This window comes from Pogoniulus pusillus, chromosome 22, assembly GCF_015220805.1.
Source record: "Pogoniulus pusillus isolate bPogPus1 chromosome 22, bPogPus1.pri, whole genome shotgun sequence".
Classification (NCBI taxonomy): domain Eukaryota; kingdom Metazoa; phylum Chordata; class Aves; order Piciformes; family Lybiidae; genus Pogoniulus; species Pogoniulus pusillus.
This window is the reverse complement of record NC_087285.1, coordinates 22,686,918-22,714,241: the sequence shown is the minus strand read 5'-3', so window position 1 is coordinate 22,714,241 and position 27,324 is coordinate 22,686,918. Positions and strand designations below refer to the sequence as shown.

Genomic DNA, 27,324 nt, shown 5'->3' with positions numbered 1-27,324 from the left:
AGTCTGGGGATCCTTCAGAGCAGGAGTTCAGGCTTGCTGGAGTGGTGGGGCGTGATGGGGGGCAGGGTTACAGGTTGGCTACAGCGGTGCACAGGATGAGACAGGGTCCTTGGGACTGGGGATCCCTGGAGACAGAGATCTGGGGTGGCTGGAGCAGCGTGCATGGTGGGACAAAGGCTCTGGCAGCAGGAGTCCGGGGGTCCGTGGCAGCAGCACCCAGGCTGGTCAGGGTGATGTTCGTGATGGGACAGGAGCTGTGGGACCAGGGGTCCCCGAGAGCAGGGATCCAAGTAGGCTGGGGTCCCTGGGAGCGGGGTCTGGGCTGTCTGGAGCGGTGTGGATGCCGCTGGGGCACCTCTTCTGGGTCGTGTTCCTATTTCTGTGCTGGAGGAACAAACAGGGAAAGTGGTTTTTCTGCAGTCTCATTGCAGCTCGCAAACAGAGCTCCACCAGTTCAGCTGCTGTTGCTCAACTGTCACAGCGTCAGAGGTGACGGCCGCAGGGGGGACCGCGCGGGCCGCATCCCTCCCGGAGTGGTGTTAGCGCTGGAAGGCAGGGCATGAGGAGAGATTTGCTGCTTCTGCTGCGACTTGTGGAGGGTTCTGTGCCTGGTCCCTGCGGGTCCATGGGCAGAGGCACGTATGTGCGCTTCTGGTTTGCTTGGCACTGCCCACAGCGGCTCATTCTTGCACACAGGGCGCTGGGATGCCAGGAGCAGCTCCCAGGCCCACGTGGACTTGATGTACAGAGGAGTTTGCAGGAAGCTGGGAAGCATCAGCAGGTTGCTCAGTGTGGAGGGATGATGGAAGGGTCCAATGTCGTGGGATTCTGGGGGTGCGTGGGAGCATGTGGCTGTCCCGGGTGGGACGGGAGCAGAGGATTTGGGGGCATCTCTGTGTGCTGCTGTCAGTGCTGCTGCCTTCACTACTCCCAGGTTACATAGGTTGGGCAAAATGGCATCTCCCAAAGCTCTGTCTTCAACCCTCCCCTGCTGAGAGGCAGGACTACCGCAGCCTGAAGCCATCAACTCAGTTTTCCCACCAGCCTTGCTGCTAATTTGTCAGAGGCCCTGGTGATTTACATTTGTTTAGGTTGATGGAGGGCCATCATCTTCCTGGCTTTTTAGCGTTTATCTGGCTTCCTCAGCTTGAACAAAGGCAGTGCTGAAACATGTGTTAGTTTGCAAGCAATTCCCTTTTTTCGGTTTTCCAGTCATTAGCACCAGGCTCTGCCTCTGGATTTGAGTTGCAGGCACTTCAGGGGGATGTTAATTTGTTATAAAAAGAAACCCACATCTGTTTCTGTTTGATTTTTTTAAGCAAGCATACGTAGAAATCTTTCTCCGTTTCTGGCTCTGCAAAATCGGGATTTTGGGCCAAGTTTGACCTAACCTGACCTTTCCAAAGTATTACTAATTATTATGCTATTTGTTTATGACTTTAATAGTGATGCCATGCGGGGAATGGGTCGGTGAAAGGTGACAGTAGCTTCTAATGTAAACAAAAGATTGAATTGGGAGCAGAGACTATTTCATAGAGGCTTCCAATTGCCCCGTAATACAGCCTTGGGCTGGGAGGGATGGGTCCCCCTGGGCTGGATGTCAGGAGTCCATGGTTCACCCAGCCACTGTCAGGCTTACAACCCTGTGCTCCAGGTGGGGAAATGGCCCAATTACCCTTCTGCTACAGTAAATTCCTCTCTTAACTACCCCGTGGTTTACTACTGTCTGTCTGCTTGAGAAGATGAGCCCTTCAGAAACCAGCACCTTAGCACTGCCTGGAAGCAAGCCATTTTCTGGAGAGGGTTGGTTGAACTCTGACGTTTTGGCCCCAAATTTCACTCCCATCAAGGAACACATTACCTGTGGGTCATTGTGTGCCATCCCCACCCCAGGCAGTGGTTGCATTTCAGTGCTGCTGTCTGTCCTTTGCTTAAGCCAGAATTTCATTCAGAGCAATTGAAATGCAGTTTGGTTCAGAGGATGCTGCCTCGGACCTGCCAAATGGTGGCAAAATGATGTATGGAAGCAGAGCCACTGCTTCACCGGCAGTGTGAACCACTTCAGTGCAGGCATATAAATTCCTGCTGTTGTAAAGTGAATCGTTCGGGACAGGAACAGGACGCAAGGACCAAGTTCACTCAAAGTAGTGATCTGTACATCTGCTGACAAATACACCAGAGCCAAAACTAGTCCCAGCATCCTCACACCTGTGCTGTGCACGAATCCTGTGCCTCCTCCTCCCCTCTGTAAGGGGAGTGGTGTCAGTGTCCTGCTGTAAAGGCAGAGGTGGGAACGCTGGAAATCCCACTGGGTAGTGGTAGCATTCCTTTGCTTCAGCTCGGGTGTTTCTTTCCCCTGTTGGCTTCGGCTTGTTTAATGTGGTTTAGGAACTGCAGAATCCGTGAAAGCGTAGCTCCAGCTTTGTGCTTCAGACCAGTTTAAAGGGTTCACATAGTATTCCCATTAAAAAGAAGTAAACCGGTTAGTGCGGCCGTCGGTTTCTTTGTGGCCAAGCAGAACCTAGTGGCTGTTAGGATGGGACTGGCTTGCTGACCTCAGTTTCCCTGGAGTCAGCGGGGACAGCCGCTGGCTTTGGCTCTCCGGGAGCATTCCCACAGCTGCGGTGCCTCCAGTGTCGGTGATACTTTGTAGTCTTACTCCTTAGCGCGCAGTAGTTAAACGCAGCACAGGCATCGCAGAAGAGGCGCTGCGGAGCGTCCTCCCTGCTGCCGTGGCACTTAGCCTTTGGTTCTGGGGGAAATGGCCTGCGCTGGCCTGCGCTCCAGCCTGCCTGCTGCTGGTGCCCGCTGTGAGCGGCCACGCCGCGCCCGTCTCTCGCCATCGTTGTCGCTGGGGAGAGCAGCAGGGTGTGTGCCACCCGAGCAGCTTGGATCCTTACAGAGCACCTCAGAAAGTGCTAGGGGAATTTCACAGAATGCCTGCTTGGAAGGGACCCCGAGGAGCACCTGCTGCAGCCTTGCCAGGTGATGCTGTGGCTGAAACGAGCTGGCCCAGCACCCTGACAGGCTGAGTCTTCAAACTGCCCAGTGCAGGGCACTCCACTGCTTCCCTTGGGAGGGGATGGCAGCCTCCAGCTGCTCTCATGGGGAAACCTTTCCTTCTGGAGGGCGATGGGAACGTCCCCACAGCGACTCGTGCACATCACCCTTTGTCTTTTCCATGGGAGTCCTTGTGCAGAGAGACTCTCCCTCCTCCTGGTAGCCTCCCTTTTGTCCTCCTCCATGGAGATCAGGTCTGCCCTAAGCCTCCTCTTCTCCAGGCTGAGCAGCCCCAGCTCTCTGAGCCCGTTCCTCACATGGGGGGCTGCCAGTCCTCTGCCCATTCCTGTGGCCCTTCTCTGGACACTTTCTAGCCTGTCCACATCATTTTTATACAGCAGGGACCAAAACTGAGCACAGTGCTCCGAGTGTGTCCTGACCAGCACTGAATGGAGTTCCACAAGGTTCACAGTGCAGCTGTATTTTAGCTCCCAGCATGTCAGATAGTCATCTGCTCCATGGGCAGCCTTTTCCATCCAGAGCTCCCCAAAGCCCTGGACTGGGAGGCTGCATTGATCAGCCACCAGCCACATCGATAAACTGGAGTCTTTGAAAGTTAAATCCTCTTTTTTTCCCTTTATTTTTTCTTTTCACTTAAGGCACCCACTGGTTCATGTACCAGACTTCCAGCTCTGAGTCCTGCTTCCTAAGGAGAAGGCTCAGGACAACCTGCTGATTGCACGTTTGCTGTGGCCTGTTCGAAGTCACGGAGCAAATCAGTAGCTCAGCTTGAAAGAGGCCTTCTGTCCTCCCCACTGGTGCAGTGGTACCTGCTGATGTGGTTTTGTCCCTGAGAAGATGGAGAAATCCCAACAGCTGTGCAGAAGCTGCTTGCTCACACCCCTGGCAGCTGGGGGGCTGGTGGGGGGCTGAATGGCTGTGCTGGAGCAAGGAGAGGAGCTCTGTGTGATGGGAAGCATGTTCCTGGCCGTGTGACAAATGCACCACAGGTCTTGTAAGAAGCAGATACTGCCTGAGTGGGAAGATGAGTCACTGGGTAAAACCCAGACTGATTGCACAGAAGGGTTCTCTGCAGCTCTGGGATGCTTGGACTTCCCCTGCAGACATCCTGAGAGGGCACAGTTTCAGGCCTTCTGGCTGTGCACTTCTCAGATGCGAAGCCCAGAGGGACATCTTAGGGTGTCCTGCGTGGTGGAGCATCCTCCAGTGGGCTGCTCTTGCAGAAGTGCAGTGACTGGGTTATGGAGCCTGCCACGAGTGATCACAGTGTACTCACTGTGCCTCCTCGGAGCAGGGGCGGCTCGTAGAGAGCCAGTGACACCCCGAGAGATGAGCAGGAAGCCTTTCTTCCTTTGAAGCAGCTGGGTAGGTGTCTGTCCTGGGGGCGGGCAGCGGCTGGCGCTCAGCCGGCAGGATGCGCAGCCCCTGGAGGTGAGGGGGCGCCGGTGCCAGGACCAGCTCCTGGGGCAGCGAGAGTGATGTTTGATCTCTTGTGTTGCAGATGGAAGAAAAACGCCGCAAGTACTCGGTCAGCAGCGACAACTCGGACACCACCGACAGTAAGGCCTTTCCCTGCAGCTCGGGTGGGGTCGCTGGGGAGGGAGGGCCTGGGGCGGTGCTGTGCGCAGCGGGCAGGGGCTGCTTGCGGCGGCGCTCTGCTGGGTGTGCGCTGTGCCCGGCTGGCCCTGGCAGCGGGACAGCAAGAAGCTGACAGCAGCTTAGGGGCTCTGTCTGCGGCTCCTCTGGACCGACGAGACCAGCGGGGCCTGGGAGCTGCTGGCTGCAGGTCTGCTATGGAAGCCAGCACCCTTGGTGGACTCCTTCTGTCCTTCCCTGGGAGCTGCAGGCTGCAGGTGACTTAGCTCCTGATGGAGCTGTACAGGGGTAAAAAAGGGATTTTTAAACTGGAATCAGGGCAAAACTGTGGTGCTGGGGCAGCTCTGGAGCCCTCAGCACAGCACAGACTGGAGCAGGGCCAGAGGAGGCCACAGGAGTGCTGACAGGGCTGGAAGGGCTCTGCTGGGAGGCCAGGCTGGGAGAGTTGGGGGTGTTCAGCCTGGAGAAGAGAAGGTTCCAGGGAGACCTTTTGGTGGCCATCAGTGCTTAAAGGGGCCAATAAGAAAGGTGGGGACAGTTTTTAATAGAGCAAGGGGTGGTGGCTTCAAACTACAAGAGGGAGATCCAGACTGGAGAGAATGAAGACATTTTTTCCAGTGAGGATGGTGATACCCTGGCCCAGATTGCCCAGAGAGGTGATAGAAGTCCCTGGAACCATTCAAGGTCAGGTGATTTGGGACTCTGAGCAACCTACATCAGTTCCAGCTGTCCCTGCTAACTGCAGGAGGTTGCAGTGGATGACCCTTAAAAGTCCCTCCCAACCCAGCTTGTGAGTCTGATTCTGTGATTCTTGCAAGATGAAGAGTGATGTAGGAAGAGGAATAAGGCTCAAGCCAGCAAGGCTTGCAAGCCCACGCTTGCTTTTCACCATCTAGCTCACTTCATCCTCATTCAGGGAAGTCACAGAAGCATGTGCTCAACAACAAACACGTTCAAATGTGCTGGATTTTGGCTATGAATAGAGCACTTTTCTCTCCCACTTACTCCAGGGTCTCGCCCGCTGCAGACACGCCGCAGTGCTCGGTACCCTGGAGGCCCTGTTCCAATCCCTTGTCTGGCTCCTGGAGTTCCCTACTGGTTGCTCTTGGTTTCTTAACCAATGTCACAGTAATTTCATCTGGGCCCTGCTGGGAATTTGCTCTCCACACTTCACAGGATCTGGCTGCTGGATATCCGAGCAGGAACAGCCCTTTGCTGAAGACAGCACCACACTTCCCGGGCCCTTTCCTAACAGGATGATGGAGAGATTACAGGGGTCATGGAGAGGCTGAGCTCACTGCCTTTGGCTGCTGTTCCCACAGTTTTGGCTGAAGAAACTGTCAGTGTGTTTGGAGTTTGCACCACTGTTGCCAGAGAGAAGCTGCTGCTGGAGGGGACCCCCATCCTGCCAGGGGTCTGAGGGGAGGCTCTGGCGGCTAAGCCGTGCCTCCAGAGAGTGTCCAGGCTGTCAGGACTGCTTGCTCCTCATGAAGTAAAACATCTCTGTCTCCAGAAGGATTTTGTTGTGGAGGCTGTTCTCCAAACTTCCCATCTCCTAGTGCCCAGATGCTGCAAGGCTTACACAGGGAGCCTGCTTGCTGCCTCTCTTGCCTCTGGGGTGAGGCTCCTCTAAGCAGCACGTTGAGCAGCGCAGCCTTACATCTGCCGGGCTTGGGCAGCGTGCTGCAGGTGATACCTAAGCTGGTGGCAGTTGCTGTCCCGCAGGATGATGGCAGTCAGAGTGGTGACTCTTGTTGAGCTTTCCCAGGGAGGGGTGCTGGTGCCCTGCTGTTTGTCTGCGTGCTGAGAGCTGGGGGCAAAGTGGGAGTTAGTGGCTTGAGCTGCTGCTGCCCTGCTTTTGAGCAGCTCACTGAGGGAGCTGGCTGCAGCCTGGGACCTCCAGAGTGGGCTTTGCCTGTGTAGTCCTGTTACCCAGTGTAATGATCAGTAAATTGCTGCCTAGTGATCTCTAGCCTGAGGCTGCAGCTGAGGAAGCAGCTATCCTTGGCGAACGCCTGCTGCCCCAGACCTGGTCTGCACCTTGGGAAGCACAAGAGAGGAGGGTGCAGGGCGAAGTGGTGCTCCCACTGTGAGCAGAAACAGGCTCACAAGGGACTCAACTGCCTGAGCTGGCTAAGGGAGGGATGCTGCCCATCACAGCAGTACTTCACCCAGGACAATCCTGGTCTCTCATGCCTGCTGTCAGGCGTATCTGCTTGATATGTCTTGTTGGGTGCTTCCCCCTAGATGCAGATCTGCACAGAGGCATGGAAGGGAATGGTCCTTGCAAGGACAGGGGCACTTACCCAGCCTGGTCAGTATGTCTGACCATGGAGGGTGATGTCCGGGAGCAGTTCAGATGCAGCATGCTTGGCAGAGAATTTGTAGTCACATCTCTGTAATTCCTGATCCAAACAGATTCCTGGATCCAAGAGAGCCCTGGCTTACTCCTCCTCAGATGCTCTTACTCATGACTTCAGATTCTTATTTCTGATGTTTGCACTTGCCAGCAGTATTGTTGAATTTCAGAGGCCTCTGGTTCATTGCCAATTGCAGCAGGAGAATGATGTTCACCTACTTGTACCTGGGATGTGCCCAAAAATAAAGCCCCGTCGTTGCCTCTGAGTGTAGACCCACAGTGTTGGTTGAGGCTGTAGCAGTGACAGTGGAACTGGTGGTATAGGCAGGGAAAAAGCTTCCAGCTAACCTGTTTCTGTGACTTTGTTGCAGGTCACACCACATCCACCTCCAGATGCTCCAAAATTCCCAACACCAAATCCTCCTGGTCACGACAGAAGGAGAAGAAGCCCTCTGAGGTATGTGGGCTTTCAGGCTTTTGCCAGAGGAGTTTGCCCTGGGGCAGTACTTGCTCAGGTGTGTTGGCTACCAGCATGCTCACAGCTGGCCGTGGGCAGTGGGTGCCAGGACAGGGCATCCTCCAAGAAGTCAGAGCTCACGTGGCACATCTGCAGCTTCTGCCAGCGGTGCCAGCTTCAGCCTTGTGCTCAGCTGTGCTGAGAGGAGCAGGTGGGAGTACCCAGTGGGCAATCTTCGATGAAGGGTTATGACCAGATCTCTGATGGAGAGTGTGGCTCACTCCATTGGGATCCTTCATCCCTGTCAGTGCAAGTGGGGGAGAGGCTGAGTTTAGTGGGACTGGGGAGTCCTACACATTGGGGTGGGTACAATGTGAGATTTGCCAGTTTGGGGTGGCCTGCTGGGATGCCCTTAATGCCACATCGTCGTAGAGCTGGTGCTGGGGAGGGTGGCATCAGTGACTTGGACTACTCCTCTCCATGAAGAAGTGGGAGGTTCAGAAAGCCATAAAAACGAGAGACAGTCCAGCTGAGTTGCAGCTTGTGTCGTGTTGGTATCTTCCTGTTCACAGGGCTCAAGGGCATTAAACTGGGGCTGTTGGTGTCTGACCTTGCTGCAGGGCTTTCCCTCACTGCAAGCTGGTCTGGGCAGTGCTGCCCGCCCCAAGGGACATTACCCAGGTCAGCCCTGCCTGCTCTGCTGTGCAGGGTCTGGGACCAGGGTGGGAGGAGCTGTGTTTCCTGAAGACCACGCTGGAAGGAATGATGCTATTTTCCCTCGAGTGTCTCGGATACATTTCCACTAGACATGGAAACTCTACCAGGCATGAGATGCTGTGTAGCAACTGCAGTGTTTTGCAGTGGTATCTTCATTTCAGGAGCAACATGAGCAAAGCCCAGAGGGACATTGTTCTCACATCCCCTTTCCTCTGGACCAGGGTTAGAGTCCAAACGGAGCTGAATTTAGAAGCAGGTGAAGATGGCATGGCTCATGCCTGCTCACAGGCTGGAGCTCTTTCCCAAGCCCCCATGACACCTGCTGAGCTGTGACATCGTAGCACAAACCTCTCTAACATCTTCCCTTTGCATCAGGCTGAGTAGAGATTTTGAGGTTTTCCTGTGGTCACTGCCTGAGCTGCAGCTGCACTTAGTCCTTACCACTCAGGCAGATGTACTCTGGTAGATCTGACGTGTAGGCAGAGACTAGAAAGGACCAAGTTGTTTGTGTCTTGGGCAGAGAGAGGTTCTGAAAAGCTCTTGCTATTAGCTGAGCAGTTGGAATCACTCCAGTGAGCAAAGAACCAAGGCAGAGATGTCACTGGCTGCTGACAAGCCTGCTAGGAAGCTGCGTGTTAGGGCTGGTAAGGTCAGGTCTTGGTTATAGCTGTGTCTGGGGGGGATGTATTCTGGGAGCTGGAGGAATCTCCTGCTCCTGGGACGCTGTTAACTCCTCTCTGAGATAACTTCCCATCCCTGTGCCCCACGTATCTGTAACGGCATCAGGGCAGCTGTGTAGGTGCCTTCAGGAGTGCTGGCTAGGTGTGTGAGGATGGGACTTGCATGTCACCGACAGTGCCATGTGTGCCACCTTGCTCTGCCCCTGGGCTGGCAGATCTGTTTGTGCATCGCTGCTCTGGACCTGCCTTTGTCTCCAACGTGAGTTAGCTTTGGTGGAGAGCTGGGAGCTGGCTGCTGCTGCAGCTCCTGGGTGTGAGTCCCAGACTCCGAGTGAAAACACTTCTGTGCTCTGTGAGGGATGTTCAGACCTGGATCCAGCTGCTGTACAGCAGCTGGAGTGAGAACCTGATCTTAGTCCTTGGCACTCAGGGAGGTGCCAGATGTGGGGCCTGCAGAGGACGGGCTCATCCCTGTGCTTGGTTAAGCCCAGACGATGGTTCTCAGGGAAATATGGCTCTGGAACAAATAAGGTGGAGCAAAAGCGTAGCAGTGCCCAGCTCAGCAGCAGCTGGGACAGAAAGTGAACCCTAGTAGTATGCCTGAGCTGAAACTGCAGGGGAACTGTGTTCAGTTCTGGGCCCCCCAGTTTAGGAGGGACATTGAGATGCTTGAGCGTGTCCAGGGAAGGGCGACAAGGCTGGGGAGAGGCCTTGAGCACAGCCCTACGAGGAGAGGCTGAGGGAGCTGGGATTGGTTAGCCTGGAGAAGAGGAGGCTCAGGGGTGACCTTATTGCTGTCTACAACTACCTGAGGGGAGGTTGTGGCCAGGAGGAGGTTGCTCTCTTCTCTCAGGTGGCCAGCACCAGAACAAGAGGACACAGCCTCAGGCTGTGCCAGGGGAGATTCTAGGCTGGAGGTGAGGAGAAAGTTCTTCACTGAGAGAGTCATTGGACACTGGAATTGGGCTGCCCGGGGAGGTGGTGGAGTCGCCGTCCCTGGAGCTGTTCAACGGCAGGACTGGGACGTGGCACTTGGTGCCATGGTCTGGCCTTGAGCTCTGTGGTAAAGGGTTGGACTTGATGATCTATGAGGTTTCTTCCAACCCTGATGATACTGTGACACTGTGATACTGTGATACTGGGAGTTCAGGGGTGATGTGCAGTGACTTGAGCTGGCAAACCATTGTCTGCGTAAGCCTGGTGGGACCTGAGCAGAGGGGAGGGCTCTGTTTCTGAGCTCTGCTCCCCCTACCCTGCATCTTCCCCATGGCTGCTGGTACCCAGACCTGCTCAGGTTGAGCTCCAGGTGAAACCCTGGATCAGGACCATCTGTGCCTGTGGTTGGACACAGAATGTGCCTCATGCAGCAGGTCTGAAGCCTGTTGCAGTCCTCTTTGGAGGACCTTCGGAAGTCACTCTGGTGAGCACTCATTTCCTCTATGACAGCATCTTCCAAACTTGTCCAGACTTCTCTTAACTGTCAGCAGCCTTGAATCTATCTGCTCTGTGGGTGGGATCACTGCCTGTTGTCTTTGAAATGCTGCAGGGTTTGGCATGTCCCAGGGGGTTTCTTGCAGGGTCCCTGAGAGACTTCAGGCACAGACAGGGGTGGGCATTTTGTCCTGCTTCATGTTGCTCAGAGAGGCCCTGTCCCTGAGACCACTGCAAGTCAGGCTGGATCACGATCTGAGTAACCTGCTCCGGTTGAAGATGTCACTGCTGACTGCAGAGGGCTTGGACCTTCAAAGTTCCTTCCCAACCCATCCCATTCTGTGACTCTCAACCACACCACTGCCCAACCACTTCACGTGAGCCAGTGAAGTGCCTCCCTCTTTGCTGTCCCCTTGAGGGTGGGACCCACAGGAGGTGACAGGGAGGGCACAGTGAATGTGTTTCAGATGTTGCAGCCTTCTGGGCAGTCTGCTCCAGACGCCTTGGGGCTGGACAGGCATCTTCAAACCGGTTTGCTCATGATACTCAGAATTAAGTTGCTGTTGAGCTGCAGAGAGGTCCAGGCAGGTCGTGAGTTGCTGCAGTGGTGGAGGAATGGAGCAGCTTTGTGTGTGGACCCACCAAGCTCTCCTGCCCCTCTCAAAGTCGTGTCCCTGTTTCTCTGCCAGCTGCATTCCCCCTGACAAGCCAAGCAGGAGATACAAAAATCAAAAGCATTAGTGTTGCATAGTTATTAGCCAGGTCAGGAGGTGATGTTTGTTATGAAAGACTGTGTGAGAAGGGATTAGCTCTAGACATAAAAACCCACCCTAGAGAAGGCATCTGGAGGAACAAGCTCCTTAGCATGGAAAAGTACTGAGCTGTTTGTAAACATCCGCCGGGGGGGCCGCTGCCAGGGTGATTATATTTATCCGTGCCTGTCACGGGGCTCTGCCCAGGCTCTTGCCTGACGTGTCCCAGACACCAGTCCTTCATCTCAGCTGCCTCACTGGCAGAGGCGACACTTGTACTCCCCTGCTCCATGCCTGGGCGTCAGAGACCTCAGGGCAAAGTCCTGCTTCGATGCCGATGGTGCCCCTGGTATGGGCATGGATCTTCTGCCCTCCCTTTGCCCATAGGCAAAGAGTGGATGTGGGCAGCCTCTAGCAGCTTCTTGCATCTGCAGGGACAGCAGTCTGCCAGCTTGGGCATTGTATTGGATCCCAGCAGAGCTCATTTGTCTCTGAACCTGAAAGGGAATCCCTGGGCACCACTGGCTAAGTAGCCCTGTGAGGAGCTGCATGGAATGGTTTGGTTTGGAGGGCACCTTGAAGAATGTCCATTTCCAACCCTCTGCCATTGGCAGGGACACCTTCCACTAGATCAGGCTGCTCAAAGCCTCATCCAGCCTGGCCTTGAACTCCTTCAGGGAGGGAGAACTCCACAGCTCCTCACTGACAGCCTGTTCCAGTGTACTCATCACCCTCACTGTAAGGAATTTGTAATCTCCAGTCTCAGTCTGCCTTCCCTCACCCACCCAGAGCCCTGCAGGGAGATACTGCTTGTGCTCCCAGCCCCAGAAGCTGGAGGGAGGAAGATGCTCTCTGGGGTGCTCCCTGTGTTGGATGCTGAGTGTGCAGCGGGAAAGGAGCTGTGCCTGGAGTCTGGATTGCTGCTGTTGTTAGTGCCATGTTGGTGCAGGCCTGCCCCCGGTGATGCCAGGGCAAGCCTTGCTGCTTAGCCTGCAGCCATCAGGCCCTCTCCTGCTCCTGACAGGGAACACTTGTCAGTGTCTGAGGAGAGACTCGAAGAACAAGGCAAGTGTGTCATGATAGTCACCGGTTCTGCCTGACGGCTCCCAGCCATCACTGGCCTGGGGGCTCCCTGGGATGCTGCCTGAGTCACTGCCTGAACCTGTGTCTTACTCATGAGCTCCTCAACTCTAGGATCCAAACCACTACTCTGTGGTGAGCTGCACTGCTCCAGCATCCACTCTGCTTCTCTGGGCAAGTCACCTGCCTGGTATTCCTTATGGAGCAAAGCTGGAGATGGGTAGGTTCAGGCTGGATGTGAGGAGGAAGCTGTTGAGCATGAGAGTGGTGAGAGCCTGGAATGGGTTGCCCAGGGAGGTGGTTGAGGCCCCATCCCTGGAGGTGTTTAAGGCCAGGCTGGATGGGACTGTGGGCAGCCTGATCTAGAGCAGGGTATCACAGTATCACAGCATCATCAGGGTTGGAAGAGACCTCACAGATCATCAAGTCCAACCCTTTACCACAGAGCTCAAGGCCAGACCATGGCACCAAGTGCCACGTCCAGTCCTGCCTTGAACAGCTCCAGGGACGGCGACTCCACCACCTCCCCGGGCAGCCCATTCCAGTGTCCAATGACTCTCTCAGTGAAGAACTTTCTCCTCACCTCCAGCCTAAATCTCCCCTGGCACAAGCCCTGAGGCTGTGTCCTCTTGTTCTGGTGCTGGCCACCTGAGAGAAGAGAGCAACCTCCCCCTGGCCACAGCCACCCCCTCAGGTAGTTGTAGACAGCAATAAGGTCACCCCTGAGCCTCCTCTTCTCCAGGTCTAACCAATCCCAGCTCCCTCAGCCTCTCCTCGTAGGGCTGTGCTCAAGGCCTCTCCCCAGCCTCGTCGCCCTTCTCTGGACACGCTCAAGCATCTCAATGTCCCTCCTAAACTGGGGGGCCCAGAACTGAACACAGTACTCAAGGTGTGGTCTAACCAGTGCAGAGTACAGGGGCAGAATGACCTCCCTGCTCCTGCTGGCCACACCATTCCTGATGCAGGCCAGGATGCCACTGGCTCTCTTGGCCACCTGGGCACACTGCTGGCTCATGTTCAGGTGGGTATCAATCAGCATCCCCAGATGGCGGGGAGGTTGGAACTGGCTGATCCTTGTCCCTTCCAACCCTGACTGATTCTGTGATTCCTCCAGCCATGTCTTTCCCAGGCTGAAGAGCCCTGCAGAGTCTCAGCTCTCCTCCACAGCTGCTGCACATCTTCACCTAAAGGAGTCTGAGTTTTGTCCTTGGCTAAACCATAGCCCTAAGCATCACATCTGCATGACTTAAATACCTTCAGGGATGGGAACTCCACCACCTCCCTGGGCAGCCTGGTCCAGTGCCTGAGAACCCTTTCAGTAAAGAAATTCTTCCTGATGTCGAACCTAAACTTCCCTCAGTGCAACTTAAGGCCATTCCCACTCATGCTATCACTTGTTACTTGATTGAGCAAACCAACCCTGACCTGGCTACAGCCTCCTGTCAGGGAGCTGCAGAGAGCAATAAGGTCTCCCTTCAGCATCTTCTCCAGATGAAACACCTCCAGCTCCCTCAACTGCTCCTCATCAGTCCTGTTCTCCAGACCCTTCCCTAGATTTGTTGGCCCTCTCTGGACCCACTCCAGCCTCTTGATGTCCTTCTTGGAGTGAGGGGCCCAAAGCTGAAGCCAGTATCGAAGATGCAGCTTCAGCAGTGCTGAGCAGAGGTGTAAGATGGGGGCTCACAGCTGCAGGCAGGGTTCAGGATGAAGGGCAAACCACAGATTTATACAGTTTATATCATATTCTGCTTGCCTTGTTTAGATACTGCTTCCGTGCTTTGAAAGATGTCTTTTTATGTCCCTTCACAAGGACTTAACCCCTCTAACAAACATCCTCCTTGTTTTCCTCCTAGGAAGTCATTCCTGTGACATTGGGTCTTGGGTTTTTTTCCCTGTCAGGACATACAGTGGCCCAGTGCAATGTAAGTTCAGTCCCTGAGCTCTGCACACTTGGAGAAGGGCTGTCCTGAGTATGGCCAAGCAGGACTGGCCATGCTTTGGCTGGCCTGGATGAGGAGAAAACCCATCTTGCTTGAGCGGTTTGATTGCAGTGGCCTCGTCCCTTTTCCCCAGCCAGCATGGGGATAACAGCTGAATGCCATTGTCTTGTGAATGCTGAGAAGGGGCAGACAAAAATGCTTCTTGTTCCTCTTTTCAGTTCAGTTGTTCCTTTAATCTTCCCCATTCAGCATTTGGAGAGGAGCAAGCTTAGATGCAGAGATGCGGCGCTGGCTCCCGGCTGAGCGCGGGGCTCGGGGTTTTGTTCCCCAGGGGCAGATGATATCGCTGCCCACAAACGCACACCAGGCACGGCCACGCTTTGGAGCGTCGCTCCTGACTGCCACCGCTCGTCTTGTTTTGGAAAGAGATGGAAAACTGTGATAGAACAGCAGGGAATTAGGGCCGGGAGGGCTGAGGGGGAGTGGGGACAGGCAGCCAAGGGCTGTGCCCATTGAGGTGCTGGCCAAAGTTGATAGGGAGACAGTTTGTACAACCAAAAACTATTCCCAGGGCTGCCATTGTTCCGTTGTTTGCTCTTTTCTCTGAAAATCCTTGTGACTCATGAGCTACAGCAAACAATTTTATGCTTGGAAAAGTAAAGGGCTAATAGCGCTGGCTGGAAGTGAGGAGAGAGCCTGTGTGAGGCAGCCCTAGTGTGACTGGAGGAAGGGGTTTATGGCTGGGGGCTATGAGGGATGCAGCTGTCAGGACTGTGGTCAGGGTTGAAAAGGATGCCAAGGCAGCCTGTTACCTTGGTGCCAAAACCCACTGCCACATGCAATGGCTCTGCTGCTGCCCATCCTGTGGAGCCTGGGCTCAGGCTCTGTGTGCTCGCTACGAGAGAGTCCTTGTGAAGTCTCAGCAGATGGATGGGCACTGAAGAGAACTGCAGATTTGTGGGGGTTGCAGGAATGGATTCAAATGTGAGGTTAGAGCTGCAGGTTATGACCGGGGCTTGGTATCTGTTACGGTGCTTCGTGGTGTGAGTGCTTTGGGAAGGCTTTGTGCTAAGACTTTTCATGGATGCAGATGCTTTTGCATATAAGCAAAGTCATATCCCATGCCAGGACTGGGAGCAGGGATGGACCTTCTCCCTCAGCCCCAGGAGCAAGGTTTGAAAGCCCCAAAGGTCAGATGCTGGGGAAAACACAGAAGACAATTCCTGCTGGCTCAGAAATCCTGTCGTGCAGGGCTCCTGCTGCTGGAACTCATCTGTGTGGGGCTAGTCCCTTCAGAACTGGCTTTCACCCGTGTTGGCTTACAGCAGGCGCTGGCAGCTGGTGGCCGTGGGTGATGCCAAGGCCCCGCAGGGTGCGATTGCTGCGCCGGGTCCCGCTCGGCAGCCCCTGGGCTGCTGCCGGCTTTAGGAGCTGGTTAAAAGCAGTGCTAGATGAGGGCGGCTGCGTGTTGGGATGCAGAGCCTTTGGGCCTCTCCCAGGAGCTGCTCCGGTTGGAGTGGGAAGTCAGGAGCATGAGATCTGGGCTGGGAGCTCCGGAGCCCTGGCTGGGGCTGAGGGCACAGTTGGCAGGCTCAGGGCTGCAGTGCTGGTGCTTGAGAGCTGAGTCCTTGAGAGCGTAAAGTGGAGCTGGATGGCGGTGGGAGTGCTGGGCCACTTGATGAGAGGGGCTGGTGAGAGAGTCAAAGAACCTGGCAATCGATACCGGCACTGCAGAAAAGGTGGTGGAGAGGCTCAGGCAGGAGCTCATCAGATGTGGAGAGGAGGAGGAATGCTTCTGCTGAGCGGCTCAGCCTGGGAGTGGGATCCGAGGATCAGAATCTCAGAATCATTTTGGTTGGAAAAGGCCTTTGAGATCATTGAGTCCAACCTTCCACCCAACACCACCATGGCCACTAAACCGTGTCCCCAGGTGCCATGGCCATGTGTTTCTTGAACCCCTCCAGGGACAGTGACTCCACCACCCCCCCTGGGCAGCCTGTTCCAGTGCCTGACTGCTCCTGAAGTAAAGGAATGGTTCTAATCTCCAGCCTCATCAGAGGACCAAAAGTGAGGATTTATCCATGTGTCTTTCTCCTGCCTGGGGTCTGAGGCTGCAGAGCAGGATGCCTCCAGCTTCCCTCTGTCTTCAAAGAACAAAGTAAAAACTGTCTTGAGCTTGTGCAGCTTCGTGTCCTGTGGAGCTGGAGCACAGGTCTGGCGAGGAGCGGCTGAGGGACCTGGTGTTGTTCAGCCTGCAGAAAAGGAGACTGAGGGGAGGTCCTCTGGCTCTCTACAGATCCCTGAAAGGAGGGTGGAGCCAGATGGGGGTCAGTCATCACCGAGTAACAAGTGGTAGGACACGAGAGAACAGCCCCAAGTTGCACCACAAGAGGTTCAGGAGCTGTTTCCTTCCCAAAAGGGTTGCCAAGGCTGGCCCAGGCTGCTGAGGGCAGCAGTGCAGTCTCTATTCCTCTATTCCTGTAAGGGTTTCATAGCCCTGAGGATGTGTGCTGGGGGCCGTGGCTTGGTGGTGACTTGGCGGTGGTTAGATGGTGACTGGACTTGGTTATCTTGAAGGCCTCTTCCAACTCAAATGGGTCTGTGATTTGCTTTACCCCTGTCCAAAGCTGGCAGTAGCACAGGGTGATGCTGGCCCTCAGGTGTTGGCATGAGTGGTGCTGCAAGCTGCCCAGGGCCCTGCGTGAGCAGAGGGCATCTCCATTTGGCATTCCCCATGCCTGCAGGTCATTAGGCAATCAACCGGATGCTGCTGTCGGGCAGAAGGGCAGCAGAGAGCCTGCCCGGGGCCGCGGCAGGAGCAGCGGCGCAGCAGCCTGGCCTCAGAGGTGTCTGGCCAGCTCCTGTGGCCGGGCAGAACAGCCAGCGCTGCTCTGAGGGAGAGCTGCTTGTTTGCTGGTACCCAGCTTCCTCCCCGCCGCCAGGTCCTCAGTTCATCAGTGCCCAATTTGTCCTTTATTTGATTTTCATAAATAATTCAGAGGAGTTTGAGTAGAATAATTGAGTCTTTTCCCAACCCTAATCCCAGACAATTCAAAACAAAAGGACATTTAGATTACAATTTGTGTGTATTAGCTGCTGGGAGATTTCCAGACAGCCGAGCTGCTTTCCTTTACAATTTCTGGGCCCTTCTGTCGTCTCTAAAGTGTTCTGCTTTGATAGTTAATAATAATCTGAGCGTTTCCAGCTCTCTGCAAAGAGACAGAGGCACAGCCCTGGTGATGCCTTCGCCTGGGCCAGAGTCCTGTTTTCCAAGAAGGTTTCCATAACTGCAGTAGTGAGATTGCAGATCCAGCCAGGATGTGCCTCACCATCTTTGGGGAGACAGACGCTGGCTGAAAATGAGAACTTCAGCTTCTATGCTGGTGTGAGCTGAGAAGCCAGAAGGGGTGAATTTGGGGAAGGCTTGATGCAGAAAAAGACAAGTGTGGGATCCACACTGTGCAGAGGAGAGACCACACCATGGGCTGGTCCCATGGATGTGTTTCCCCACGTAGGGGCTGTGAGGTACACATGAAGCTTAGCCAGGGAGACTGGCATCTGCTGAGGATGTTGGGAAGCACTGGGTGAAGCTGATGCTGCTGGCTCAGAGTGGTGATGGGATGGGGGATGCACAAACCAGCTGCCCTGGGTGGTTGCTGGACGCCTGGACGCTGAAGCCATGACCCTGACAAACAGCTGAGAGCATTAAAGAAATTGCCTAAGTAATAGCTGTCAGCATGGCACAACCTCCACAGCTTCAGGCACCGGGGACTCTCTCTTTCCTGCTTGTGGGTGACAGCCCTGGGGGCTTCCCAGCAGCGCTGCCGGTTCCTCCTCAGTGTGGTTGCATGTTGCCATGCATGCTCCTTCATCTCCCTCCTCATGGGTAGGAGGAAGGTGATGGGCCATGAATCTCGAGGGCAGGTGTCTCCAGACCAGAATTCTCTGCAGCTAGGTCTGCAGATGCACGCGGTGTGCCAGATGCAGAGGTGCCAAGAAGCGGTGCAATTCTGCACCACGATGCAAAATTGAGCTACCCTGGGGTTACTTTGGTTGCGTTGATACACAGCCTGATGGCAGTGGCAGGATGGAGCCGTCTCACGTGGCCCTTCTCGTGTCTGCTGAACATTTATCTTCCTGTTGTCCATGCTTTTGGAATTTCTCATGCTGTCAGCACAGCGGAAGGGTACCGTGGCACCCACAGCCGTGGCTTTGTAGCACGTGGAGGCTTAAAGGAACCTGATCTTTCTCAAACCAAGCCTAATCCTGACTGTAATGTGTAGGCTGTTAATTATGTTTGTTGAAGGATGGGCTGAGCCGGCTCAAATCAGGTTTATATAGATGCAGTCAAAACCATCTTCCAGCAGATGCATCAGGAGGGAGGTACCAGTACCACTCAGTGGTCCCAGCACAGGAAAGGTTGTTTATGTATTGTGTTGGGCTTTAATTGGGTTAGCAGCTGAGACTCTGAGGATTAAACAAACTGACCTAAATACTGGTCTCAGTGGTCTTAGTTAATGCCTTGTTTCCTGCATCTCAGCTGCTTGATTCCTCAAATACTCCCCCAAGAGTGTTGTCCTGGTATCCAGAGTGTCAAACCACGTTGTGTCAGTCAGTGTGGTTCTGACAGACCTCCGTGAGCAAGATTAAAGAGGGTCTGAAGGAGGCACCTGATCCATCCCAGCCCTGCTGCAGGGACGGAGCAGACAGGGTGAGTGTCTGTCCTGGCGTGCCCATTGGCACTGCTGGTTGTGGCTGCAGCTAATAGCAGATGGCAGAGAAGAACTCATCCGTTTCCAGTGAGAAGTCTTTCTCGTGCTGCAAGGGGCAGGATTGCTCCAGTCAATGCTGTTGGGCTGCCTTCTGGAAGGAAAATCCTATTTACCATCAGAGATTTTTGTGGAAGGAGCTTTTCATTGTGGTATCTTGAGGGAAAATGTCTGCAGGGCCAGAAGTGAGGTGGAGAATGAGCCCATTCTTTGTGCAGGGGACTGGAGGCTTGTCAGAGAGGAGAGATCCAGCACCCGTCTCGCTACTAGCCTGGGGCATATCTCTGTGTTTTGGCTGTGGACCTGTAAGCAGGCACTGGGTCTCCCCTTAGCCAGCTGTCTGCTGGCTTTAGCTGGCTTGGTTTTGTCTTCTGCTCCCTGATGTGCAGTCACCACTGGAGCAGTCAAGCCCCAATGACTACCTTCAGTTTTTGGTTGTCCCCACTTGTGGCAGTTAGGTGATATGATGTGGACACGAGAGGGCTTAGAGCAGTGATGTGATGGGGACAGGGAGGTGCTCAGGGCAGTGAGGTGGCTCTGCATTTCCCACAGTTTCATTCACATCAGGAACGTTGTTCACCCCAGTAAGACTGAGTGTGGAGAAGCCACTTTGCTGTACATCCCTTAGCATTTGGAGCAGCTCCTGCTGTTGAGACCCTGATCCCCTAAGAAAAAGCAGCCTCTCATTTCTTTGATACTGATTTTTGGGCCATGCCTTGGCCAAGCTTTCACCCTGCGACAGGATTTGTCCTCTGCCCTGTGTGAGGGACCTTGGAGGGGTTGCAGCCTTGGAGACTTGGATTCTTATCACTGCCTGGTCAGGCAGAGGAATCGCTGCTTGTGCACCTCCCCAGAATCTCATCCTGGAGGTGGCAAAGTGGCACACCAAAGCCATGCCGTTGGGAACGCAGGCACCCCTCACTGTCCCTTGGAGCCAGTGTCCTAGGGCACCCTTCCCTGGAATGTATGCACCCAGCCTGTGCCAGAGGCTTCACCCTGCCTGGTTTTGTATCCTGGTGCAGGTTTTCCGTACGGATCTGATAACAGCTATGAAGATCCCTGACTCCTTCCAGCTGAGCCCTGATGAGTACTACATCCTGGCTGATCCCTGGAGGCAGGAGTGGGAGAAGGGGGTCCAAGTGCCGGCGAGCGCTGAGGCCATCCCAGAGCCCGTGGTCAGGTAAGAGCAGGGTCCCATCTGCTGGGTCCTCTCCTCTCGGGCCCCTCTGCAGGGTTCCCCCAACCTGGTCTCCTCCATGGTGGAGCTTCTGCAAGGTCCCCTTCACCTGCTGTTCTCCATGTGCTCTCCTCAGCCTTGCTGAGGTGCACACCATCTCAGAGGGCATTTAAAGGAGGTACATGTGGACCTCCTGCTGCACCCTGCCATGGACACTTGCTTTCTGAAGGTCCCTCTCATGCGTGCCCAGCTCTTCTTGTGCAGTGGCAGGGATCTGTGCCAGGTGGCCCTCATTTGCTCTTGGTCAGGGAATCAAAGGGAGAATAAGAAGACGCTGTCAGGAAAGGCCCCAGCTCCGCTGGCTGTGCCTGGCTGGTTGGTGCATCTCCCTCTGGAGACAGGCAGCTGTGCCGCTGCTCTTCCGCGGCAGGGTGCAGGAGCTGGCCCTGCACTTTCGACCTTCCCTCTGCTGTGTGGGCTGCTGGGCTGTGCTGGCCATGCTGAGACGGGGGCCTGGGAGGAAAGGTGTGCCTTTCAGGCCTGCTGCAGCTGATGTCTGTCAGCCTGGGTCAGTATCTTGTTAGCTGGAGCTTAAAGCAGGCACCTGAGCAGCTGCTGGGGCAGGGTAGGGGTGGGGGAGCTGTGACCTGCACAAGTGTACTGGGGATTATCCCAGAGCCAGGCCTGAAGGCACAAGGGGATTGTTGCTGCTGTTGGTGAGGGGAATGAGGTAGCTTGGGAAGGGACCCAAAAAACTCTTAGGGTTGGACCAGAAAACTCTGAGGCTTGGACTCAAAAACTTTCTGGGCCAGACCCAAAAGCTTGCAGGGTCACACTCCAAAACTCAGAGGGTTTGACCTCAGACCTTGCTGGATTTTGGGGCTTGCAGGAGTTTTGCAGCTATTTTGTGCTCGCTTCATGTTGTGTGACTTCAGGCACACATCCTGGGCCAGCGTGGCACTGGGAGGGTTGAGTGGGATGTGTTTTGCTGAGGGATTTGGCAGGACAAAGAGGCTGGAGGCTGGTGGAGGCTCTGCTTGTCCCACGGCAAGAGCAGCTGCTGAAGTAAACTTGTGCACACTCAGTCCTCCCCCAGGAAAGGCAGGAAGAAAGGGAACTTGTAGTGTCTGAGCACATCAAGGGGAGGTTGTGAAGGAGGCTGCTGAGTTGGTATAGCCCTTGGGGAAAAACCCCACAACACACACACAGAGGCAAACCTCAGCCCTAGGTGTGGAGCCGCTTTTCTTTAGGTGTCTTTGGTAGCTGCCCACAGGCTGGACTCTGAGCACTCCACTCCCAGCTGAGGGCTCCTTCTGATGCTATTCCAGCCCAGAAGTGATAGCTTGGTGCCCTGTCCAGGCCAGCAGTGCCCCATGGAGAGCCAGCCTGTACGGTGGGACTGCCCATGGCATCTGCTGCCTGGCATCTCCCATCAGGGCCAGGTTTTGCATCTCGGAGCTCTGAGCTGTGGGCTGCAGATGTGCCTCTCTGCTTCTCTCCAAGCCTTTATTTTCTCGTGTTCCCCAGGGCAGCTCTGTCTGTGCAATATGTTCCCATGTAGGGATGCTCCTGAAGTGATGCCTGATATGTGTTATCCCCCACAGCGTCCCCATCCCCACCCTTGCCCTCGTCCAACACCAGCCCTTTCTCAGTGTCTTTCATGCTGGAGGTGTTTAGAAGCCACAGAGAAGCGGTGCTGTGGGCCATGAGTTAACAGCAGCCTTGCAGAGTCAGATCTTGGTTGGAGTTGGAAAGAGCCTTTCCAAGTGAAGTGATTGGTTCTCTGTTTTGGACTGCCATTGTGCCTCTCCTCGGTCCCTCTCCCCTAGACTGAAGAGATCTGTTAATTTTGGACGCAATGATCTCAAAGATCTTCTCCAACCTAAGTGATTCTGGGATTCTGTGATGTTAACCTGCCAGCAAAGGTCACATTTGCTGGAGCTGTGAATTTTTCTCACCAGGCTTTCTCTAGTTTCGGCCTTGTCACCACAAGGACATGCCACAGGCTTCAGAGGGGAGATGAGACAGCCCATCACAGCCTGGTGCTTCCCACTCACCTTGGGCTTGGGTTTCACTTCCGCTGCCAGATCCTCTGAAGAATTCCCTCATTCTTGGGGTTGTTTTGGTCATTTGGCTGTTTTCAGGCTCCATGCTATTCCATAATCTTTGAGGCACTGCCTCTGGGAACACTTCAAGGTCTTTCTTCGATGCCCTCAACACCATTTTGAGTTCAAGCCTGGCTCTCCAAAGACTTTGTCACTTCCCTTTCTTTGGCGTTAAGATCAGCAGACTGGCCAAGTGTGCCTCACGTCTGCATGGGGACACCTGGCCCAGGCTAGGGACACTGTTGGATGCCTCACTGAGTCAGGACGGGTCTCACCTGCTCCTCCCCCATCCACTGCCAGAGCTCCCAGCCCGTGCTGGATGCCCATGTCCCGCTGCCTGTCCCACGTAGGCTGTCAGGGGGATCAATGCGCTCCATTGAGGGCAGATCCTGTGAGGCAGCTTCTGGTCCCCTGCGCTCTGACCTCTCCCACGCCGGTGTGCTGGCTGTCGCCCCGTGGCTAATCCCGGGAGGGTTTCTGCCACCCCCCCCTGGGTCGTGACGTGCGCTGCTCGCCCCAGCCTGCTCCTTCCAGGCTGCTGCGGGTCACGCTGCTTAGCCATGGCCTTAGCTTCCTCTCTTGTTCTCCATCTGCACCTCATCTGCCTGAACTATGCCTCTGCTGGCGAGACAGCAAGCGTGGCCTGGAGGACTTTGCCCTCCTCCCGAAGCCTGTTGAGGGTGTTTTGCCTTGGCTAGCAGCGTGTGAGTACAATGAGGAGCTCCCTTTACAGCAGTGCTAATGGTTCCACCTGGTTTGTGGCCGTGATGCCCGTCCCAGGGGGGACAAGCAGTGATGCTGCCAGATTTTGTTTTCATCAAGCCAACATCTCTCCACATGCCCAGCAGAAGGCACAGCAGAGATGAATGTTCTCCCTGCTGAGCAGCTCTCCCTCTGATAGCTTCCCTGTCAGTGTTTTCCCACCTGGGTCAGTGATACGAGTCAGGCGAGCGGCGGTCATGGTGCCAAGGATGGATGAGGACTGCCAGTCCCCTTTGCATCTGCAGTGTCAGACCAGCTCTCCTCTGATGAAATGTCAGATGCTTTTTCCCAGCAGATGACTACTACTTCTGCCTAGAAAGAGCAGCCTTAAGAGGCTTTACAGCTCCCTTTACCTCCCCACTTCAAGGGCTTTAATTAGCCCCCCATCTGCTGGTCCCACCTGAGCTGCTGCTTTTCATCCCTCTCTGCAGCTGCTGCCCCATGGGTTCTGTGCTGGATCTCCCTTTGCCTTTTCCTTTACTCTAACAGAACATTTCTCTGAAGCCAGACAGATCCTGCTGTGGATCGTGGATCCTGTGTCAGATATGGACCGTATTCAGTTCCTTGCTCTGCTGAAAGTAAATCCTGGCACTGATTTTTTTTTGTTTTGGTGAGCAATTGGGAAATTTGAAGCCCCACAGGTGCTGCTTCTCCTCTGCTTTCCTCCCATCCCAAAGGTGTATCCTGCCTTTGAGGGTACCAGGGGATGGATGCCCATGGCAATCCAGTCCCTGATATTGTCACTCCTGACAGCCATTTCCAGTGAAGTTCCTAGAGGGAGGAGAAGCCAGCAGGGGCCCTGGGAGCTGGAGAGCAGGCAAGCACTGCCTGAGAATAACCTTCGGCCCACGATCCTGCTCCCCCAGGGCTCTGGTTCCTGGGCTGGGTGAGCAGATTTTGCCATGCAGGACACGAGGATCATTTCCTATCTCGCCCTTCAAAAGGTGCCTCGTACTCAGCTGCTGCTGCTCTTTTCATCTCCTGCCTGCGCGCCTGGAAACCAGCTCGTCCTACCCGCACCCTCCCTCCCGGCTTTTTTTGTGCCTCCCAAGCTGAAAATTGGATATTTTTTTCCGAAACATTTTATTTTTCTGCAGCTCTGAAATGTCAAAAGCTGGGGGAGAGGGAGAAGGAAAGAGCTGTCTTTTAAGGAGTGCTTCTCCCCGGAAAGCAGCTGTCTCAGAGCGCCCCTCAATGAGAGCCACCTTAAACCCGAGGGTCCTTTCTGGGTTAGCAGAAATCGCAGTGCAGTGCCGAAGGAGAGCGGCGCAGGAAGAGGGGCAGCAGCTGCTGCTGGCCAACACATGCCCGGGCGCCAGGCAGCACAGAGATCAGCTCTTTGCTCTCCCACAGCCGTGCCTGGCTCGGCGCTGCTGAGAAGGGCTTTGCCTGGTGCGGATGCCGCGCCAGGGAGTGCCCGAGGCGGGCAGTGAGGAGTGCTGCCCTGCGCACGGGGCCTGCCCCCCGCTGACCCGCGGCCGCGTAGGCGGTGATGCCAGGACATCCCCCCCTGCTGGAGCCTGCAGCCGAAAGATGTCCATCCAGTAAGGAGACTCCACTCTGTGTGAGCTCTACAGTGAGCTTACAAATGGGTGAGCTGAGGCATGGAGATGGCTACCATTGACTCAGTGTTGGAGCCAGGTATGAGGTCCCAGCTAGGTGGGGCTCAGGATGCAATGCTGGACCATACTCAGCATGTCTCGAGTTGAAGGATTACGATAAAGTGTCAGGAAGAGTTTTGCAGCATCAAGGCTGTAGGTACTTTCAACAGTAGATACTGCTAAAATGGGGAAAGGAAGGCTTTAGTCAGAGTCAGACAATTGTTTAGGTTGTAAGAGGCTTTTAAGATCATCAGGTCCAAATGCTAAGCCAGCGCTGCCAGCTCACCACCACCGTGTGGCCCTCAGCACTGCATCTGCAGGGCAGCCTGTTCCAGGGTTTGACAACCCTTTCGGGGAAGAAACTTTTTCTGATGTCCAACCTAAACCTTCCCTGATGCAACTTGAGGCTGTTTTCTCTATCCTGGTGCTTGTTTATTGGAAGAAGAGACCAACCCTGTCCTGGCTCCAGCCTGCTCTCAGGGAGTTGTAGAGAGCAAAGAGGCCTCCACCTAGCCTCCTTTTCGATATGAGCTTTGTCTTCCCAGACTCCCCCCAGGGGAGAGCTAGCCTTGCTGGTTGGCTGGGGAGTGCTTGTAGGGGGCTGTGAAGCCCTTTTGGCAGAGTGGGTGTGCAGGACTTATCCTGGGCTCATACCCTACCCGCTGATGATGATGCATGTGCCACACACAGGAGCGTCCCCTCCATAAAGCAAGGACAACCCAGGTGGGATTTTGTGCACCTGTACAGGTTTGCTTCTTCCCTTTCTTTAATGCCTTGCATTTCTGCTGCGTGGCTCCTTCCCCAGGCAGCAGCGAGGTGGCTGCTGGATGCTGAGCCACATTAGCGAGTGCCGCAGGTTCTCTTCTGCGAGCTCGCTCGCAGCAGCAGGACGTGCAGGAGGCTGCTGCTTGCTGGCAGCATTCCCAGATATTCCTGCCGCTGTGGATCTGCCCTCGTGTTGCTGCTGTGGCCCTGTTTGAACAGAAAACAGAAAGTGCTGTGGCAACAGGAAGGCACAGCCTTGGCCAGCACCAGCTGGGTGATGGCGGCAGCAGTACGGGCACCACCTGCCACCTTGACACGGGATTTGTGTCCTGGATTTGTCCTTCTCCCCTCGGGGCCCCTCTTGGCCCTTCTCCTCCAAAGGCACTCACACAGATTAAGCAGCTCCTTGCTGCACTCTGGCCCATGTGTTAAACTGGTGCTGATGCAGGTGCAGGGCTGGCTGTGGCTGGGTGTGCTGTGGAGCTGCTGTGTTGCTCATTAGTGACTCCAGTCCCATAAGGAGTTGCCCCAATGACTTCAGGAGGTCCAGCACATCTTTGGGAGAGTGCAGAGTCGTTGGCAGGGATGCTCATGGTGTGGTTATGCAAAACCAGTGTCCTTGCCAGTGGGAGGAGAGAAGGGATACAGAGTGGGTCTGCTCTCAGGGAGTGGTGTTGAAGATGACAGGGACCTCTGGAGATTGTCCAGTCTGACCCCCTGCTGCAGCAGGGCACCTACAGCAGCTTGCCCAGGAGCACAATGGCCAGGGGGGTTTGTAATCTCTCTAGAGAAGGAGACTCCACACCTCTCTGGATAGCCTGCTCCCAGGGCTTCAGCACCTTCACACCGAACAGATGTCTCCTATTCAGCTGGAACAGCCTGGGTTCCAGTTTGTGCCCATTGCCCCTTGTCCTGTCCCTGCACACCACTTACAACAGTCTGGCCTCATCCTCTCGCCCCCCACCCTTTAGCTCTTGCTGATCACTGACCAGATCCCTTTTGGGGCTGCTCTTCTCCAGGCTGAACAGCCCGGGGTCCTCTCCAGTAGTTCCTTGTCTTTATTGAACTGGAAAGCTCAGGCTGAAGGTACTGTGGCATGGCCTATTAACCAGTAAGGAACGTGGGCCGGGGCATGTCCCTGCCCTTGTTCCCTGCTCCCAGAGTGCAGACACCTTGGCTCATGCCGGTGGGGCCAGGTGCCACATGCAGGGTACCCAGCACAGGGAGAGAGTGGTTCCAGCACAGGTCGAATAATAACCCTGGGAGCAATCCAAGCCATGGTGTGGAGCATGGCAGTGCCAAGGAGCTGTGGCCAGGCTGGCCAAGCATGATGTGACTGTCCATCAGTGCTCAGTGTGCAGCAGGAGCCCTGGCAGAGACTCAGGCAGAATCCACACAACAGCACTGCTCCTGGCCCCAGCAGGGCTGGCTGAAGCTTGGCTCCCATGTGTGCCCAGCATGGCCTGTAGTAGTGTTGGGCATGGCTGCTGCCACCACTTCTGTCCTGGCTGCCTGCAGGGAGCAGGCGTTGCCTGAGCACCCTCTGCAGCTGCCCCTGGGCTTGGGGCCACCGTGTTCAAGAGAAACAAACTCAGCTCCCTAGCTCAGGAGAGAGAAGGAACCACTGGGGAGAGTCCAACAGAGGTCACAGATGTTGAGGGGCTTGGAGCATCTCTCTGAGGCTAAGAGCCCTGGGGATGTTTGACCTGGAGAAGAGCAGCTCCGGAGGGGATCTGATCAATGCTCAGCAAGAGCTAAAGTGGCTGTGGGGGCAAGAGGATGAGGCAGGCTGGTGTCAGTGCTGCCCAGTGACAGGACAAGGAGCAATGGACACAAACTGGAACTCAGGAGGTTCTACCTAAACATGGGGAGAAACTGCTGTAAGGGTGTTGGAGGTCTGAAACAGGCTTTCTGGAGAGATTGTGGAGTCTCCTTCTCTGGAGAGCCTCCAAACCCACCTGGACATTGTGATGCTGGGCACCCTGCTGTGGGTGCCCTGCTTTAGTGCCTTCCAAGCGCCACCGTGCTGGGGTTCTGCGTCTTTCTGGGGTTTGGAGGCAGAAGAGCAGTGCAGGCTGTGCCTTCTCTCAGCAGCAGGTCACTGCTGTGGCA

The 27,324-nt window shown here is 55.1% G+C and overlaps 1 protein-coding gene across 1 annotated transcript in view; it reads left to right on the top strand.

The window, feature by feature from the left end:
- JADE2 (jade family PHD finger 2) overlaps positions 1–27,324 on the top strand; it is a 75,787-nt gene that overhangs the window by 3,428 nt on the left and 45,035 nt on the right. Inside the window, 3 exon segments of the mRNA XM_064161341.1 lie at positions 4,523–4,580; positions 7,348–7,433; positions 19,825–19,982. Of these exon segments, the coding sequence (XP_064017411.1) occupies positions 4,523–4,580; positions 7,348–7,433; positions 19,825–19,982 (302 nt within the window).